This window comes from Ascaphus truei, chromosome 4 (genome assembly GCF_040206685.1).
Source record: "Ascaphus truei isolate aAscTru1 chromosome 4, aAscTru1.hap1, whole genome shotgun sequence".
Taxonomy (NCBI): domain Eukaryota; kingdom Metazoa; phylum Chordata; class Amphibia; order Anura; family Ascaphidae; genus Ascaphus; species Ascaphus truei.
The window spans coordinates 36,023,603-36,043,776 of record NC_134486.1 but is presented as its reverse complement, the minus strand read 5'-3'; the positions used below and the strand labels follow the sequence as shown (position 1 = coordinate 36,043,776).

Genomic DNA, 20,174 nt, shown 5'->3' with positions numbered 1-20,174 from the left:
CATGCCCCCCTGCCAGCATAGGGGTGTCACAGCATGCCCCCTGCCAGCATAGGTGTGTCACAGCATGCCCCCTGCCAGCATAGGTGTGTCACAGCATGCCCCCCTGCCAGCATAGGGGTGTCACAGCATGCCCCCTGCCAGCACAGGGGTGTCACAGCATGCCCCCTGCCAGCACAGGGGTGTCACAGCATGCCCCCTGCCAGCACAGGGGTCTCACAGCATGCCCCCTGCCAGCACAGGGGTGTCACAGCATGCCCCCTGCCAGCATAGGGGTGTCACAGCATGCCCACTGCCAGCATAGTGGTGTCACAGCATGCCCCCTGCCAGCATAGTTGTGTCACAGCATGCCCCCTATCAGCATAGTGGTGTCACAGCATGCCCCCTGTCAGCATAGTGGTGTCACAGCATGCCCCCTGTCAGCATAGTGGTGTCACAGCATGCCCCCTGACAGCATAGTTGTGTCACAGCATGCCCCCTGACAGCATAGTTGTGTCACAGCATGCCCCCTGCCAGCATAGTGGTGTCACAGCATGCCCCCTGCCAGCATAGTTGTGTCACAGCATGCCCCCTGCCAGCATAGGGGTGTCACAGCATGCCCCCTGACAGCATAGTTGTGTCACAGCATGCCCCCTGCTAGCATAGTGGTGTCACAGCATGCCCCCTGACAGCATAGTTGTGTCACAGCATGCCCCCTGCCAGCATAGGGGTGTCACAGCATGCCCCCTGACAGCATAGGGGTGTCACAGCATGCCCCCTGACAGTATAGTGGTGTCACAGCATGCCCCCTGACAGCATAGTGGTGTCACAGCATGCCCCCTGACAGCATAGTGGTGTCACAGCATGCCCCCTGAGAGCATAGTGGTGTCACAGCATGCCATGCCTTCTGCAGAGATTTTAATTGTTTAATTGCTATTTGTATATGTAGTCTAGTATTACAATTATATTGTTGATTCTACTTTTACTTGATATTGCCGGATTGTAAAACAAATGTTTGCCTTTCCCATCATCCAGCTTTGCAGTCTCTAGCTTCTCAGACAGTGTTAGAAACCGCAGCGAGCCAAAATCCGCACACCTCAGCGGGACATTTTCCTTTCACCCAATTTCACACGGGACGGAACAGAAGACTTTTCACCATCATCAATCACCCAAAGTAGGGGCCAGTGTGGGCACAGACACAGAACAATGCCCTCCAACAGCAACCTGCGGGATGCCGACTTAAAGCACTTTCTATTATTCTGTCATTTCCTTTTGAAGTGGTTTAATCGGCGTGCCACAGGAGCTCACAGAACTGCAGCTGTAATGTCAAATGTGTATATTCAAAAGCTCTTAAATCAGAGAAAATACATCTCCAGGAAAACAGAAGTCATCTAAGCATGTTTCACTTCAAAATAAACCTAGTAACGGGTTTAAAAAAAGGAGTTAATTGTAACATGCAATCTTTTATTTCGACAACCTATTTTAGTTCTTGTTCGGATAATCCAGCAGGCTAAACGTGAGCAGACGGCCGGATTATCCCCCCCTCCCCCCCCCCTGCGCACTGTACTCACCTTGTCCATTAAGTAAGCAGCAGCAGAAAAACGTTTTATAATAAATGTATTCCACATCATAAGCGAGAGCCCTAAAACAAAGAAGAGGTAGAAAACCTCAATGCGAAGAGATACAACTCATTAGATAACCATAGATAACTCTTGGTCTCCCCCAACCCCCACGTGTGAGACAAGCTGGTGGCGGGGGAGGGGGGGGGGTTACCCGATGAAGCACCTTGAGAGGTTGGAAAGCTTGTAACATATCAACTACTTGTTGGTCCCATAAAAGGTACCATACCCCCTACTCCCTCTCCCTCCTTCATTACTACATTCTGCAGTACTGTGAGACAAGTGTGGAAATACTGTGCGAGTGCCATTTTGTTTTAGATGTGAATAGCTGAAAAAGATGTCCCCCCGGCCAGTGGTCCACATGTTTGGCAAAGCTTTCAAATGCCTCATTTGGAGGGAGTCCTACACTCCCCCAGCATCAGCATGGATTTCAGTCTTCTGAGCCAGAATTATCACTTGAAAATTGTATTCGTTTTGGGTCAGAATCCCCCAAGGTCGAACTCATCCCATTATTTCCTCAAACTTACCAAATTGCACATGGGCGTTACCGATCCGCTTTAGGTGATCCACCGACCTCACAAGAAACTGCGCTTCCTGGTGGAAAAGCATAGCAGCGCATTACAGCCACCCACACACCGGCACTTTCCAATGTCTTCAATTTGGGTCAATACAAACGAATAGGATGGGGCCTGCCTAAAATGTCCCTTATAAGACTAATTTACACATAAAGTGTACAATAACTTCTAATGTGCATTATATTTTAAAATCCAAAACAAGTTTTTTCCATGTTAAATCGGAGTTTAGAAAAGAATTACAATTGACAATTTCTGCCAGAGAATTCGGGTTTTCCCGGGGTGCGCCCGTTCCTTCTTGTTCTGCATTTGCCGATGTAGCAACCGTTCTAGCTCCTGTTGGCGCGTTGCTGTGGGACAGCGGGACCAGCCGCTATTTTAAAGGCCATAACCAATCAGTGTGAAAGAGGGGCGGGTCCAACAAAACGGGGCGGGGTTAAGGCGCCAGCGGGTGCAAGAACGCACATTGTAAAGGCGATGAAGATGCCGGTATGAGTTTATTGCATTACAGATGTAGCACGTTTTTACGCCCACTGTTGCAGCAGGAGCGATATATCGTGTTACCCCCTCAGCCTTTCCGTGCGTGGCCAACTCTTCCGAATGGGGCTTCTCTTGCCGGCATGTTATGAAAGTCCCGCCGTAACGCGCCAGCAGGAGTAAGAACGTGTGCCGCGACGGTAGGCGACTTTGGCTTTTCATACCTACCAAGGTATGTCACGGGCTATATTAAGGAGAGCAGCGTATGGGGGGTAAGGGGAGAGGACGGTGAGGGGGGGGTGCATCGTGGATTCTGCTTTTTCCAGCTTGCAAAGTTGGCTATGAAGTGCCTGGATCGGAAGGGATTACTCACCCAGGGTACTGCAGCAAGGCATTATGGGAAATGTGCTGTCTGGATAACTATTCAAATAAATCTCTTGCATGTTCAAAGCAGCAGAACATGGAGCACAGCATCATTGTTTATTTGTTATATTGCAGCATTGAAGCAGGGGGTCTCAGGAGCGGGACGGTGTTCATTTCCGCTCCGGGGACCCCCTTCTTCCAGAGATACTTGCCTCAGTAAGGGGCGCCGGTATCTCTGCCATCAAGGAACTTGTGTGCCAAAGGTAATGGCTGCTGTAATGTCCCGCAGGCCAATAGGAAGCCGTGACGTCATTCCTTGCGGCTTCCTATTGGCCCACGTGACGAGGGGCAGTTGAACATGAAGGTGATACCGGCGCCCCCTATGGGAGGTAAGTAACTCGGGAAGCAGGGGGTCACCGGAGCGGAAATGAAAACAGTTCAGCTGCTTTAACAGCAAAGATGTCCGCCGCCCAGCTGAACAGGTAACACAATGGAGATAGGAGCGATGGAATTACCTCTGGGTCTTTATTCCACTGCACCACATACTCCCAGCAGCAGTGTGTGTGAAGTACATCTAAATTGAGGCTACAAGGGAAATGCTGGTATGCCAACTTCAGCAACTCTGTAATAAAAACATAACTAACTTTATATTCGGTTTTATTATATATATATATATATATATATATGTATATATATATATATATATATATATATATATATATATACAGTGTTCGACAAACCTATACATTTGCTCGCCCCGGGCGAGTGGATTTAACCCCTGGGCGAGTAAATATTGGCCCAAGCACCACACGTTTGGTACTAGGTGGCGAGTAGATTTTTTTGTGATTTGTCAACGTGTGTGTGTGTGTGTGTGTGTGTGTGTGTGTGTGTGTGTGTGTGTGTGTGTGTGTGTGTGTGTGTGTGTGTGTGTGTGTGTGTGTGTGTGTGTGTGTGTGTGTGTGTGTACATTTATCAGAAAATAGCCGTGTTAGTCCAGTTGCGATAGTGCAGAATACATTAGTTCTTCAGTATTATATATATGACACTTATTAAGGGATACAGTAACAGATTTTTGTGCAGGTTGTAAATATAAAGAAAAAGGGGACGTTCATTTTGATATACAGTATATCGAACGGTGACTTATATACACACTTCATTATACACAAATCTCCAATATGGGGCATATGGCATGCGCTAAAACAGTGCAACTTGGGTACAGTCTTGTGTACCAATACTTAAGATGACAATGGTATTAAAAGTATGTTTGGGGTAGGTGAAATATATAAATTAATATATGATATATAAATGAAAATTCAACAATTGCCGCTAATGGTACTGTACTTGTTTGCAATGAGAACCTAAATGGTGCTAGTACTGCGTATGAAATACAACATATGTATACAATATATATATTATAAAATTATAAATATATCAAATGTATATATATTATACAATAATATTATAAAAATTAATTATATTAAATTATATAAAGATATATTATTATTAAATATCAAATTTATAATAATATCAATGACTGGTTTAATAGTACTAGATCAGAGGTACCCAACTCCAGACCTCAAGGGACAACCAACAGGCCAGGTATTGGGGATATCCCTGCTTCAGCACAGGTGGCTCAACCATAATGACTGAGCCACTGATTGAGCTCGATTGTGCTGAAGCAGAGCTATCCTGAGCACCTGACCTGTTGGTTGGCCCTTGAGGACTGAAGTTGGCCGCCCCTACACTAGTCTCTCTGCCCATATAATTGCATGTTATATGCAATTCCCACAAACTTCTAAGCAGTGGTGTTTTTGTATGAACTCGAAGCAAAGAAACATTCTCTAAACTACAATACAAAGCTGAGCTTTAATAAAGAAATGTGGTAAAAAGAAGTATTTATCTGCTCCAAGTTAGGATTCCAGCCACATTCCTAACAAATGCACGGAAACTATATGGAGTTTCTTGTTAATCCTTAAAAAAAGGGGCCAAGCCTCATTTCTGCACGGTATGTATACAATGACTATTTCTATAACCATTTCTGCACTGTATGTATACAATGACTATTTCTCTAACCATTTCTGCACTGTATGTATACAATGACTATTTCTCTAACCATTTCTGCACTGTATGTATACAATGACTATTTCTCTAACCATTTCTGCACTGTATGTATACAATGACTATTTCTCTAACCATTTCTGCACTGTATGTATACAATGACTATTTCTCTAACCATTTCTGCACTGTATGTATACAATGACTATTTCTCTAACCATTTCTGCACTGTATGTATACAATGACTATTTCTCTAACCATTTCTGCACTGTATGTATACAATGACTATTTCTATAACCATTTCTGCACTGTATGTATACAATGACTATTTCTATAACCATTTCTGCACGGTATGTATACAATGACTATTTCTCTAACCATTTCTGCACTGTATGTATACAATGACTATTTCTATAACCATTTCTGCACTGTATGTATATAATGACTATTTCTATAACCATTTCTGCACGGTATGAATACAATGACTATTTCTATAACCATTTCTGCACGGTATGTATACAATGACTATTTCTATAACCATTTCTGCACGGTATGTATACAATGACTATTTCTATAACCATTTCTGCACGGTATGTATACAATGACTATTTCTATAACCATTTCTGGGCGCCCCAAACCTCATTCATTCTATATAAAAAATAAAAAAAGAGAAAGAAATTGGGGAGAGATGGGGAACCTAATTAAACCTCCTATCAAGACGAGCACAATGATCTTACTGTACGTTTCTTTATACACAGTTACAGATCCTGCGGGTGATTGCAGCTTTAATTGATTCTCATTCACTTGAGTGTATGACGTTCTCCAGGTAAAACGGTATTAAAGCGAGGCTACCTGGTATGTCCCCGGCGGTCCCCACTGACGGGGGCCCTGGAACCATGACCACCACACTGCTTTCTGTTGGCTCCCCGGCAACTTCCGAGTCTCTCTTCTCTCTGGCCAGTTTCAGCAAGTCTGGGCCGATGTCTTGCTTAAAGACCCACTTGGCTACGGTGTCAGCCACCCCCCCTGAAAACGGCACAAATAATTGAAGATAATACAGATTTCAACCCATTGACAAAAAAAAAAACTAAACTTTGTAACAGCCACCTGTATTCTATCCGTATCGCCATGTTTTTGTAAGAAAAGATTTGCTCGAACATAAAACTATCAATGAACAGGGTTGGGCGATAACATATTTATCACATAGTTACATAGAGATGAGGTTGAAAAAAGAAGTGTCCATCAAGTTCAACCTACGCTAAATGTAGACAACAGATACTTTATCCTATATCTATACCTACAGTATATTGATCCAGAGGAAGGCAAACAAAAAAAAAAAGTGACATCATCCAATTATATCTCATAAGGGGAAAAATAAATTCCTTCCTGACTCCACGAATTGGCAATCGGATTAATCCCTGGATCAACATCCTTCCCATGTTTACTTATTTGGTATAGTTACATTGTAGATGAACAATATTCTGAAATGTATTGGGATCAAAATATTTTTTGCAATCAAGATCTGTTCCATTTGAAAACGTATCTTTTTTTTTCTGTTTATGTTAAAAATGTATGTGGTTTTAACAATTATTACAAATTAAAGATGTTTTTTTTTTTTTTTAAAGAAGTTAGATTTTAAAAATACATAATGATGTCTTTACTTCGGCCGACCACTGGACATGAGATGGGGTAGGGACCGGATTCTGGCAGCAGTCCAAGCACAGCGTTTTAATTCTGTTCCATAGGATTGAAGCACCGGATGACATCACAGCATCCTATTGGTCCGCGCGCCATTACAAGAACCCTAGCTAGCCAAGCTGGAGCTGCGAACGGCACACCATACGGAGATAAGTATCTCTGGAAGCAGGGGGTCCCCGGAGCTGAAATTAACGCAGTTCACCTCCGGAGACCCCCTGCTTCAATACGATTTAAAAAAATAAAAAACGCTGTGCTTGGACTTAAAGAGGAAAGGGGACGGTTCTCCTGGGAATGAGGTGCATTCAGGGCCGCTGACGGGGGACGGGGGGGGGGGGGGGGAGGAAAGAGTCGAGAGGGGGTGGAGTGGGAGGAGCGCTGGAAGTTGGGTCCAACTTCTGATTCTGGCTGCCGGGCCCCCGGAGCCGCCAATCCCCGGTTCTCCCCAACTGCTGCGTGCCTGCCTCTCTCCCCCGGCCGTGCCACCCTCTGATTGCTGCCGGGCCTTTCTCCCTTTCACCAGTGTGCGCCAGAACCTGGGCTCCACTTCCGGGCAGGCTCAGCTCCTGGCGCACACCGGCGGGAGAGAGGCCTGGCATGGGAGAGACCTCAGACCACAAGCAAGTGGTAGGTGTGTGTGTGTGTGTGTTTATCGCATTGTGTGGGGAGAGGGGGAGGGGGGTATTGCATTGTGTGTGGGAGGGGTGTTATTGCATTGTGTGTGTGGGAGGGGTGTTATTGCATTGTGTGTGGGAGGGGTGTTATTGCAGTGTGTGTGGGAGGGGTGTTATTGCATTGTATGTGGGAGGGGTGTTATTGCAGTGTGTGTGGGAGGGGTGTTATTGCAGTGTGTGTGGGAGGGGTGTTATTGCATGGTGTGTGGGAGGGGTGTTATTGCATTGTGTGTGGGAGGGGTGTTATTGCATTGTGTGTGGGAGGGGTGTTATTGCATTGTGTGTGGGAGGGGTGTTATTGCATTGTGTGTGGGAGGGGTGTTATTGCATTGTGTGTGTGGGAGGGGTGTTATTGCATTGTGTGTGGGAGGGGTGTTATTGCATTGTGTGTGGGAGGGGTGTTATTGCATTGTGTGTGTGGGAGGGGTGTTATTGCATTGTGTGTGTGGGAGGGGTGTTATTGCATTGTGTTTGGGAGGGGTGTTATTGCATTGTGTGTGGGAGGGGTGTTATTGCATTGTGTGTGGGAGGGGTGTTATTGCATTGTGTGTGGGAGGGGTGTTATTGCATTGTGTTTGGGAGGGGTGTTATTGCATTGTGTGTGGATGGGGTGTTATTGCATTGTGTGTGGGAGGGGTGTTATTGCATTGTGTGTGGGAGGGGTGTTATTGCATTGTGTGTGGGAGGGGTGTTATTGCATTGTGTGTGTGGGAGGGGTGTTATTGCATTGTGTGTGTGGGAGGGGTGTTATTGCATTGTGTTTGGGAGGGGTGTTATTGCATTGTGTGTGGGAGGGGTGTTATTGCATTGTGTGTGGGAGGGGTGTTATTGCATTGTGTGTGGGAGGGGTGTTATTGCATTGTGTTTGGGAGGGGTGTTATTGCATTGTGTGTGGGAGGGGTGTTATTGCATTGTGTGTGGGAGGGGTGTTATTGCATTGTGTGTGGGAGGGGTGTTATTGCATTGTGTGTGGGAGGGGTGTTATTGCATTGTGTGTGTGGGAGGGGTGTTATTGCATTGTGTTTGGGAGGGGTGTTAATGCATGGTGTGTGGGAAGGGTGTTATTGCATTGTGTGTGGGAGGGGTGTTATTGCATGGTGTGTGGGAGGGGTGTTATTGCAGTGTGTGTGAGAGGGGTGTTATTGCATTGTGTGTGTGGGAGGGGTGTTATTGCAGTGTGTGTGAGAGGGGTGTTATTGCATTGTGTGTGGGAGGGGTGTTATTGCATTGTGTGTGTGGGAGGGGTGTTATTGCAGTGTGTGTGGGAGGGGTGTTAATGCATTGTGTGTGGGAGGGGTGTTAATGCATTGTGTTTGGGAGGGGTGTTATTGCATTGTTTGTGAGAGGGGTGTTATTGCATTGTGTGTGAGAGGGGTGTTATTGCATGGTGTGTGGGAGGGGTGTTATTGCATTGTGTGTGAGAGGGGTGTTATTGCATTGTGTGTGAGAGGGGTGTTATTGCATGGTGTGTGGGAGGGGTGTTATTGTATTGTGTGTGAGAGGGGTGTTATTGCATTGTGTGTGTGGGAGGGGTGTTATTGCATGGTGTGTGGGAGGGGTGTTATTGCATTGTGTGTGGGAGGGGTGTTATTGCATTGTGTTTGGGAGGGGTGTTATTGCATTGTGTGTGGGAGGGGTGTTATTGCATTGTGTGTGGGAGGGGTGTTATTGCATTGTGTGTGGGAGGGGTGTTATTGCATTGTGTGTGGGAGGGGTGTTATTGCATTGTGTGTGTGGGAGGGGTGTTATTGCATTGTGTGTGTGGGAGGGGTGTTATTGCATTGTGTTTGGGAGGGGTGTTATTGCATTGTGTGTGGGAGGGGTGTTATTGCATTGTGTGTGGGAGGGGTGTTATTGCATTGTGTGTGGGAGGGGTGTTATTGCATTGTGTGTGGGAGGGGTGTTATTGCATTGTGTGTGGGAGGGGTGTTATTGCATTGTGTGTGGGAGGGGTGTTATTGCATTGTGTGTGTGGGAGGGGTGTTAATGCATGGTGTGTGGGAAGGGTGTTATTGCATTGTGTGTGGGAGGGGTGTTATTGCATGGTGTGTGGGAGGGGTGTTATTGCAGTGTGTGTGAGAGGGGTGTTATTGCATTGTGTGTGTGGGAGGGGTGTTATTGCAGTGTGTGTGAGAGGGGTGTTATTGCATTGTGTGTGGGAGGGGTGTTATTGCATTGTGTGTGTGGGAGGGGTGTTATTGCAGTGTGTGTGGGAGGGGTGTTATTGCATTGTGTGTGAGAGGGGTGTTATTGCATTGTGTGTGAGAGGGGTGTTATTGAATGGTGTGTGGGAGGGGTGTTATTGTATTGTGTGTGAGAGGGGTGTTATTGCATTGTGTGTGTGGGAGGGGTGTTATTGCATTGTGTGTGGGAGGGGTGTTATTGCATTGTGTGTGAGAGGGGTGTTATTGCATTGTGTGTGAGAGGGGTGTTATTGCATTGTTTGTGAGAGGGGTGTTATTGCATTGTGTGTGGGAGGGGTGTTATTGCATTGTGTGTGAGAGGGGTGTTATTGCATTGTGTGTGAGAGGGGTGTTATTGCATTGTGTGTGAGAGGGGTGTTATTGCATTGTTTGTGAGAGGGGTGTTATTGCATTGTGTGTGGGAGGGGTGTTATTGCATTGTGTGTGAGAGGGGTGTTATTGCATGGTGTGTGGGAGGGGTGTTATTGCATTGTGTGTGGGAGGGGTGTTATTGTATTGTGTGTGAGAGGGGTGTTATTGCATTGTGTGTGCGGGAGGGGTGTTATTGCATTGTGTGTGGGAGGGGTGTTATTGCATTGTGTGTGAGAGGGGTGTTATTGCATTGTGTGTGAGAGGGGTGTTATTGCATTGTATGTGGGAGGGGTGTTAATGCATTGTGTGTGGGAGGGGTGTTATTGCATTGTGTGTGTGGGAGGGGTGTTAATGCATTGTGTTTGGGAGGGGTGTTATTGCATTGTGTGTGAGAGGGGGTGTTATAGAGAGGAGAACTGGGCAGCTGCTGGTGATCACATTGGGGTTGAATTGAAGGAACGGACCATTTAAACACCAGATTGCCAAAGCCACTACTTAAAAACTTTCCCTGCCAGAGGGGACTGCAATGCATTGCTCTGCAACGCGTTGCAGTCCCCTCTGGCAGGGAAAGGGTTAAAAACAGTCCCAGCAGTATTCTCATCCGTTACCTTTCCCCCCCTCCATAAGCTTCTTGACGGAAGGTTTTCCAAGCGGCTCAGCCTGCAGAGAGGACATCCTGGCCTCCCTCCCGATGACTTTGCAGTTCAGCAGTGTCTGCAGGATCAGACAGTCTTCCAGCTGTTTCAGCAGCAGCTTCCAGTACTCTGTATCCAGAGACAGGGCTTCCCAGGAGTCGGTCATCGCTTCACCCTCATCCCCCGAAACCGGCTTAGAAAACTAACAAGAGATCAAATCAACAACACTTGGTCCAAAACAGGGGCAGTAATCAGACTGCTCACAATTGCCCATTGATAAAAGCAATAATACACTTGGTTATAAAAAGCTTTTCATTTTCAAAGTACTGCATAGGCATTAAAGGGGCATTTCCTCTTGCCCGATTTCTGTTTTAATAAAAGCAGTAGTCTTCTTACATTTACGGCAATGCGATTATCTAAGCTGGCAATCGATTGGCGAAGATCCTGATTCCCAGGGCATGCAATATGGCCGCCTACATCAACAGAGGAATGGCGGTGGCGTCCAAAATAGTTGCTATAGCAACCCAAGGAAGCTCAATAGCCTCGGGCCTTCAACTCTTCTAGCCGGGGCATTATTGGTCAGTAATGCCCTGTTCTGAGAGGATTGTTACTTAAATGTACACTTCTTTTATTTAGAACATTTTTACTGTCCTGTCAAAGGTAAGGTTTAGCATTTAAAGAGCCCTTTAGAAGCAGATTGGCATGCCTGTAAGCCTTTATCACACGACCAAACCGTGTCTAAATGTTTTTTTTAGAATCAGTTTCACTCTGGCTCTGACAATCCCATCTGTCTGTCCAAAAAGCCTCCTACTTGCTTTTAATTTATTTTTTTAAATAAAACTGCTAGCCTCGTACCTCTGTTATACAAACCGCTTCTAAAAACATCCACTTGGTATATTACGAGTTATAGCCGGAGCCTGAAATATGGGTTTGGTGAGAGAGCAAAACCCATAAATCAGACTGGGGATGGCGTTAGCATCACCTCGTGTCATTCCGCTTCCAAGGAAAGTACAAACCAGGCGTTTTGGCTGTTGACCTGTGGCGTTTGTCACGTTTTATAGAAGCGGTTTAGAAGATGCAATTTGCAATAGAAAACAGGGTTTTTTCCTCACATTTCATTCCGTGACTTCTGTATAGGACACACCGTGTGGTTTGGCAATCACAACTTCGGAGCTACTAGAATAAGCCCCACCGCCTGCCTATTTCTTACCTCTTAGCTCACGTACCGACCAATACCAGAATTAGGAACCTTTATTCATTTCGTCCTACCCCAATGAGGTTCCCAAATATTTGGTTTCAGGTACCTCTGTCCCTACTACTTCTGTGGAAAACAAGAAAAACAAAAGCGCAAACGCACATAGTGAAGTAGGTAAAATCAATTGATTAGTGTTTATAGGGGTAATAAATCTGCGTACATCAGATTAGTAAAAAGACAGCATTTCATGTACATAGACATGTGTTACCAGACGTCACAGGGTAAGTGCTGGATCGAGGGACATCCACCTCACTGCCAGAAACGTTTCCTCCACTCCTGGATGGGCCGTCTGGGCACTTCAGGACGCAGCTTCTGCTTGGGGCTGTATGATTCGAGCTTCACTGGTTTGCTCGTTCTCCAGGGCACCCCTCCGTCCAGCTGCTTGCCAGTGCAGGCGCAGAACCCGGGAGGTGTAATCAGTCACAGGGCACAGCATCAGACCTCATGCTAAAATCGTCATCAGGATGGTGATAGGATCAAAGAGCCTACAACTCCCCCTGGCCAGCTAACGCCCTTTCTCCCTGGATGGCTCTTCTGCCTCTTCTTCTCTTGACACAATGTGTAAGATTTCAGATCCCTTGTTCCTGCTCTCACTAGTGTGCTCTCTCTCTGACCTGATGTAAGGCTTTTCTCTCCGCCCATCAGAGCGGCTGTTTGCTGTAGGAGTTTATTGTGAGAAGAGAGAGGACTGGAGATCTGTGCTTGGCAGTGGCTACATCAGGTCTGAGAGAGAGCACACTAGTGAGAGCAGGAACAAGAGATCTGAAATCGGCCCATCCAGGAGTGGAGGAAACGTTTCTGGCAGTGAGGTGGATGTCCCTCGATCCAGCACTTACCCTGTGACGTCTGGTAACACATGTCTATGTACATGAAATGCTGTCTTTTTACTAATCTGATGTACGCAGATTTATTACCCCTATAAACACTAATCAATTGATTTTACCTACTTCACTATGTGCGTTTGCGCTTTTGTTTTTCTTGTTTTCCAGTTGTTCTAGGGGTTAAACATCCCTACACATACAGCTGCAGACGCCAGTTCCTAACACAAGGTTGTGTATATATTTAACACATAGGTGATTAAGGGGATAAAACAGTAGAGGTTTTTTTGTTGCGCACTTCTATCTTGTTTTTTCACTGTACTTCCGTGGAAAGACTGGTCCATGCATCTACTCAAATAAATCCCTCACGCTTGCCAGAGTATCCAACCTTTTTAAAGCATACCCTCTTGTCTGGTGTCTGATTTCCTCATTCTTCTCTAAAGAGGCTTCCTCCCCAGCTCCTTATTTAGGCCTTAAATATTGTCCCCTCTTCTCTCCTTGGTTACAGGTTCTTTAAGTTTATTTTTATTCAAGTAAACCCTGCAATCTCTACGATGCTCTCTTCTGGATCACATCTTCTCTGAGACAGTCTGCTGACACCAAGCTTTGCCCCATCTAGGGCGATGAATAGAAGGCCCGCTTACTTTTCTCTCTGCCAGGGCGTTGGTTACGGACACCGCCACCGAGTGCCCGACGTGTGCAGATAATAAGGCTGCTCCGTTGTTGTCAGACTGCAGACAAGCCGTGCGCATTTGGTGCCACCAGGGGGATACGGACTGCATGTCCCAGGACTCCTCTATGGCCACTGTGCGGAGTAAAACAACACAGCACATCATGCTTTGGGAAGCAGCCAATACACAGCCATTAAAACGTGGGCCTAGCTGCGCACCAACGCCTACATTCAAAGGAGATGCATTTAAATCAGATGTGTGCAACTATCCAATAAGTTTCTCATCAGACACCTGCACTGTAACGTTAATTGGAAATGAAGGCAGAGGAGCTTTAATACAAGTAGTGTGTCAGTCATTCTTAAGTAGTGTAGATTAAATCAGTCGCACACAAGGGTCAATTTCAGAAGGGGGGTGGGGGTTTAAAAAATAAAATCTGCACTATGAAAGTCAGATCAATGAGCTGAGAGGACGGCACTGATCCTGGTGTACGGCTGGTTTCAGCTACACTGCATGTGTTTAAAGGGGGCACCCAGGACGTCTGAAAGCGCCCAGCACTGAGGCGATGCAGGAGGGTGCAGAACTGCCGAACATTGGGGAGGTGTAAGACACCCTGCGGCTGCGCTGATCCCAACCTGGAGTATGGAGATGTTTGAGATCTCCCTAAAAATGTCACTTGTCTGGGACATCTTTGACTCGACAGCAGGGAAGATACAGTATGACCCAAAGCTGGCACGATGTACTTGCAATATAGCAAACCACCAGGAAGTAAATTCATGAGCGCATGGGTTTAACCACGTGGCTGCCAGAAACGTTTGCAATGCATCGCTCCACATTGTGCTGCTGACTCATGCAGAACAAGGGTTCATTTTAGGCAGAAAAATCAATATATTTGTGTTCATACGGTCATTAATGATTATTAGGGAACCTTATTATGATAGTCAAGCAAGTTTAACTTAAAACTCTGGGGAAAAATATTTTCATATGCCCGAATCCGTAAATATCAATATCGCTAAGGATGTCTGCACATCCCTCTGTGATAGGCTGAGCAGCCTGTCACTTACTCAGGGACAGCCAGTGAGGTTGCATATCCCCCCCCCCTCTCTGTGATAGGCTGATTGGCCTGTCACTCACCCAGGGACAGCTAATGAGACTGCACATCCTCACAGCACAATGGCTGTGTAACATCTTAAGTGTCACATATGGAGTTGAAGAATACAAGAACGGGACTCTGCACTTCATCAACCCTGCAATTGTGAGAACCTGGCTTTCTAAACAACATCTAAACAACTTTCAGTAATACACTGCCCTTCCAGGCCTGATTTATACAGCTGCTCTCTCACCTCCTGACCTCCTCCAATACCTGGGACCTCTCTCCTCCGACCTCTCTCCCTGCATCTCAATATGTCCTTCTTATGGCTTTTTCTGTTTGCGGTTTCCTCACTCCTTTGTAAACCTTTCTGTTCTCTCCAACTCCCCATTCTCCTTCTAGCCAAATCTCTTCCTCTCGCCCTCCCTGCACCTATGCTTGTGCCCATACACTGCACCACTATTTACACACCGCTTTCCCAACAACTTCTACACCCCTCAATAAAAAGCACCCCACAAATCTTCTCACCTCTCGCTCTTTCTACACACTTCTCCTTGCTGCTGGGTATATTTCTCCTAATCCTGGACCCAGCCATACACACACCTGCTCTCGCCCTCGCCTCCCTGCCACCTCTTTCAGTGCTAATGGTGTTAACCTACCTAATTTAATACCGACCAACCTCAAAATTCACATCACAAAAGAAGCATCCCAATAGCCTGCACTCATGGTTACTGCCCCACATCCACAGTCGCTCCTACCAACCATTGTGACCAACCACTGCACTTAGTCTTCCAACATACCAGTGTAGCCCCCTTGCTAAAATGAGGCCCCTTTACGCATGTAGGCTATGGCAGCTGCTGGCAGTGTTAAACCCCTTGCACATGGCCCTGCATGTGAGCAGTCTCGTGCATTAGTTAGAATGTTGCAATTCCAGGCGGCACATGTCTGTCTGGAAAGTGCTAGTAAGGCATGTGACCAGTGGGGTGACTGGTTGGCAACATCCAGTTTTGCCCAGAGACTGTGAGGGAGAAAGGTTTACACCCCCTGGGGATATAAGGTGGGGACCCACCCTAGAGAGAATGAGGTTCTGGTCTGTGCTGGTTCAGCGAGTCCTAGGTGCTAGGTGCAGGCACAGAGGTTCCCTTGCTGCAGGGAGCAGGGCTATAGCCCAGATTTAAGTAGGGATCTGAGGCTGAGCTTGCTCCAATCCTATCCAGGGTTAAGTGGGGTTCTGGTAGGAACTGCAGGCAAAAAGGGAACGGCTGCCTGAGAGAGATTCTGAGAACCAGAACAGAGTAGCTTCTCCATTTTGGCTTTATTTTTGATAAATAAATCATGACACGGTGTAATAGGTCATGTGTTGTTCATCTGAGGTTGTATTTACCTAATTTTTAGACCTGCTAAGGAACAGATGATTGTTAGTATGTCCTGATATGTAAAACCATAGAAGTCAAAGAGGGTGTACTTTCTTTTTCACACAACTGTATATGTACTGTATACAGGCATACCCCGCATTAACATGCGCAATGGGTCCGGAGCATGTATGTAAAGCGAAAATGTACTTAAAGTGAAGCACTACCTTTTCCCCACTTATCGATGCATGTACTGTACTGCAATCATCATATACGTGTAGAACTGATGTAAATAACCCATTTGTAACAGGCTCTATAGTCTCCCCGCTTGCGCACAGCTTCGGTACAGGTAGGGAGCCGGTATTGCTGTTCAGGACGTGCTGACAAGCGCATGCGCGAGCTGCCGTTTGCCTATTGGGAAATATGTACTTACTCGCGAGTGTATTTAAAGTGAGTGTCCTTAAACCGGGGTATGGCTGTATATGTATATATAGAGCGCTCTCTTTGGCTGGAAACGTTGCTCAGATTTTATGGTTTGCATCTCATGATGTGTTAAATACATTTTTCTTTCTTTATATTTTTCTAATGCTGGAGTGCTGTGGACATTGTCCATTTTTGTATTGTTTTTAGCCGGGGAGGTGAACACAGATCATCCAACGAGCACCTATACTATAGCTACGTTTCTATTCTTATCTATCTCCAAGAGTGCTTTCACCGATAATCCAGAAGACTGCAGCGGGTGCTTCTGCTAACGTACTAAACTGTACTATGTAGAAGGGTCAACAAAGCAGGCTATTGATAAGGGCTCCATTGGGAAGCCGAAACATTGAGCTAGTAAAAGACATTTCTTGTACCATTTGGCGTGTCTGCATTTTTGGCACACATACATGTAATTTCCTTATTTTTTTTTCAATTTTGGTTTTTGATTCTTTTTTTCCCCTCTCCGCAGCCCTGATGATGGTCCCTGCATGGACCGACACGTTGGGCGTGCATTTGGATATTTGATATTAAATTTCACTTGACATAAAAACAGTTGGGCCTTGGTTATTCAAGTCGTAAAACATCACATAGAATAAAAGAAAGGGGAGAACAAAAAGCTCACAAACTGCAGGATAATCAGAGGACAGAATGGGTAATATGTCAGGTTTTTCGTCAATTAAAAATCGGTAATTCTATGGGCTTCTTCACAACAAAGTTGGGATGATACAAGTCACGGCTGTGAAAGTATTTTAGAAAAGCAATGAAATCCTCCCCTTTCTTCCCATGCAAATGAGAACAACGCAAATACAGAGCCCCTGACATTGACAACAGCTTCGGCTGCATCATCAGAGGAACACACAGACACACACACACACACACAGGTCTGTCTATCTCTGTATCTCACCTTTCATCTTGCTCAGAAGCGACAGTATGCTGTGAAGACCACACAAGGAGCGCATGTCCCCCAGGATCCCCTTCTCTTGGGATAGCCACACTTTGAGAAGCAGATGCTAAAATAAAGCCACAATTCAACACTGAAAGTGCAATGCTCCTGTATTTTAGCCATGAAATTACAACCAGTCCTATGTTTAAATATGTCCCCATGGACAATCAATGCAAACGTGTCATAATAAAATTATTTTGCACATTTACACAGTTCTCTTTTCTGGTCATATACCATTATTATTAGCAGTGTTCGACAAACCTATACATTTGCTCGCCCCGGGCGAGTGGATTTAACCCCCGGGCGAGTAGATATTGGCCCAAGCAGCACACGTTTGGTACTAGGTGGCGAGTAGATTTTTTTGTGTGGCGAGTAGATTTTTTGGTGATTTGTCAACCACTGATTATTAGTATATACAATTATTAATCGCTCCTGCATCCGTGAATATGTTTTGAACCTCTGTGGTTTTACATCCGAGTTCTTGACACTTTTTTGCCCTTCACCTGTTCGCTGTCTGTAACAGATTGGTTGGCATTGCACGGCCCTCTGGGAGCGAAGGAATTAATACCATGATAGCTTGACCTGTATTTCTGTGTACAGAAGCACTTCAGGTATGAAGCAAATGACCTTCTTTGAAATACAGAAAGTGAGCAGACATTTGAACGTCAGCGTGAGAGTTTTGCAGCATATAAACCTGTAGCTGTAAGTTGCAGTTGTAGCGACGATGTGATTAGTTTCACCCCTGCACCAATATTGTCCCAGCTGTATGAAGGTGATTTATGTGTCAGTAGCATCCCCATAACGGGAAAGATGAAAGGCTACTTCCCTGGTATTCAATGACTATGATGGATACGTTTTCGGGTTGTTAAATGTGCCATGAAATAAATCAGCACCCTCCCATATGACATGGGGATATTGCACTTCTGTTGTGATTACAGAGTCATTACATCTATATTTTATTTTGTGCAGGAGGTGTCTAGGACAGGGGTGGCCAATTCCAGTGCTCAAGAGCTACCAACAGCTAAGGGTCTCAGGAAATCCCTGCTCTAGCAGGTAATTGAAGACGGAGCCACTGATTGAGCCACCTGTGGCTATCCTGAAAACCTGACACCGATGGTAGCTCTTGAGGTCTGGAGTTGGCTAACCCTGATCTAGGAAGAATAGAATGGTGTGCCGGTCGGATCTGCTCCACTGGCTGTGACAACACAGGTCAGAGAACGGCATAAAACATACTGTTTGACTATTAAATCCATCGGTGAAGGGGTTTAACGGTGGTTGAAACTGTAGAAGTGAAAAACAAAAACTGACATCATACCAGTAATAGCTGTGGGGTAAGCCCTGCGGACTCCAGGATCTGACACATGTCCTCAGTGGGGCACTCTCCATGCAGACACTTCCAGAAAAAGAAACTACCTACAACACAGAGATGTAATGAGAACCATCACACGTCAGAAGGTCTTGTAATCCATGCACATGATCTCCATAACTGAGCAATGAAGACAACAAGATGGTGAATTCAAACTCCTTCAGTCCTAGAGAGCACAGCAACGTATTATAATTCAATACTATGCAAGAGACACGGACGGTGTCAGCGAGGCCCCCGTGTGACTTGTCTATAACATACTATGTAACTTCACAATGCGGAGGCAGCAGCCAACGTTAACATGATGAGTATACAGGAATTATATACAGGTCGCGGTCTTTCAGTGGGTTTGCTGGCTCTGTACTTTCTGAATCCAGACTCGGCTGTATACGCTGTTTAATGCAACATGGGTAATCTTTAAGGGAGTCTGTGTCAAAAATAAAATTGGAAGCACAGACTCACTGCGTGTGCTTGTTTCCATGCCTGCATTTTAAATACTGTGTCATATTTAAGAAACTTTTCACCAAACGTGTTATATGAGGTTATACTCCTTTTAGTTATTAAACCTTTGTGATAAAAAAAAAAAAGAGAGAGAGAAACCAGCGCACCGCCAAATTGGGTCCCAAGCAAATGTATTGTAAAAAATCTTCTTTATTTAATCCATCTAAAAGTGGAGGTTAACACCCTCCTACGCGTTTCGTGTAAACATACACTTTATCAAGGAGTAAGAGTAAGGAGATCTGCTAAAGGGGCAGTTAACCGAGTAAGAAATATTCCATCCCCCCTTACAATAACATGTTAACCCTTTTAATGGCGGAGGGATCAAAGCGCTCCAGCCCCTCCGACATGTCGCGATCAATGCGTCACTGATTACGGGAACAGAAGACGAGCTGAAACGTGGGCATTACATCACGGAGACCCGGGACTAGCAGATCCCATTATGTGGTGACACCCCTTTAAATTTGTCTAATTTGCTTTAACAGTGTCTATCCCGCACAAGCCTCACTTTGGCCCTTACGATACTATTGGGTAACTTGCTGCATTCAGTCTGCTTAGCTAAACAATGCCAAGTAAAACATCAATCACACTGTTAAACATTGCAATCCCCGTCTAATTACCTAATGTTACATATTCATCTTCACTGATCTTCTTTACATTAATGACGTCCTTATCACACTCGAGGTACTCCAGGAAAGTCTTCACGGGTAATACGCCATCTCCCTCCTCCGCAAAACGCACACCGGTCCTGGCAGTTTCCGGTTTGTAGTTCTTGATTAAAGTCTGCAGCCTGGTTAACTCTTTCTCTTCCAGCCTTAATAACGTGGCCAGTTCCTAAAAGTAAATAAAGCCCCGTGTGACGTGACTGCAAACGTCAGCATTAGACACCTCAGACCACTGATATCTGCAGGCAGGACGAGCGGCTCAGCGAGTGAAGGCGCGGACTCTGAAACAATGACCCGGACTTGGAGACATATCGTCAGTAAATATGTTCTTATGAAACAAAAAGAAATGGATCCTTAGTTCTGCCACAAGATCATTTGCTTGTATCAACTGCGGGTTTAATGCGTCGTTTGTCCGTGTGTT

General features: G+C 45.6%; 1 protein-coding gene across 2 annotated transcripts in view; it reads right to left on the bottom strand.

The window, feature by feature from the left end:
* Positions 1 to 20,174, bottom strand: part of RAB3GAP2 (RAB3 GTPase activating non-catalytic protein subunit 2) — a 91,313-nt gene that overhangs the window by 16,556 nt on the left and 54,583 nt on the right. For both annotated transcript variants that reach the window (XM_075595576.1, XM_075595577.1), the window contains 9 exons: positions 19,709 to 19,922; positions 18,543 to 18,640; positions 17,189 to 17,294; positions 13,339 to 13,499; positions 10,595 to 10,823; positions 5,915 to 6,088; positions 3,523 to 3,629; positions 2,123 to 2,189; positions 1,548 to 1,618 (listed from right to left, as the gene is read on the bottom strand). In XM_075595576.1, the coding sequence (XP_075451691.1) occupies positions 1,548 to 1,618; positions 2,123 to 2,189; positions 3,523 to 3,629; positions 5,915 to 6,088; positions 10,595 to 10,823; positions 13,339 to 13,499; positions 17,189 to 17,294; positions 18,543 to 18,640; positions 19,709 to 19,922 (1,227 nt within the window). The remainder of the gene's footprint in view (positions 1 to 1,547; positions 1,619 to 2,122; positions 2,190 to 3,522; positions 3,630 to 5,914; positions 6,089 to 10,594; positions 10,824 to 13,338; positions 13,500 to 17,188; positions 17,295 to 18,542; positions 18,641 to 19,708; positions 19,923 to 20,174) is intronic.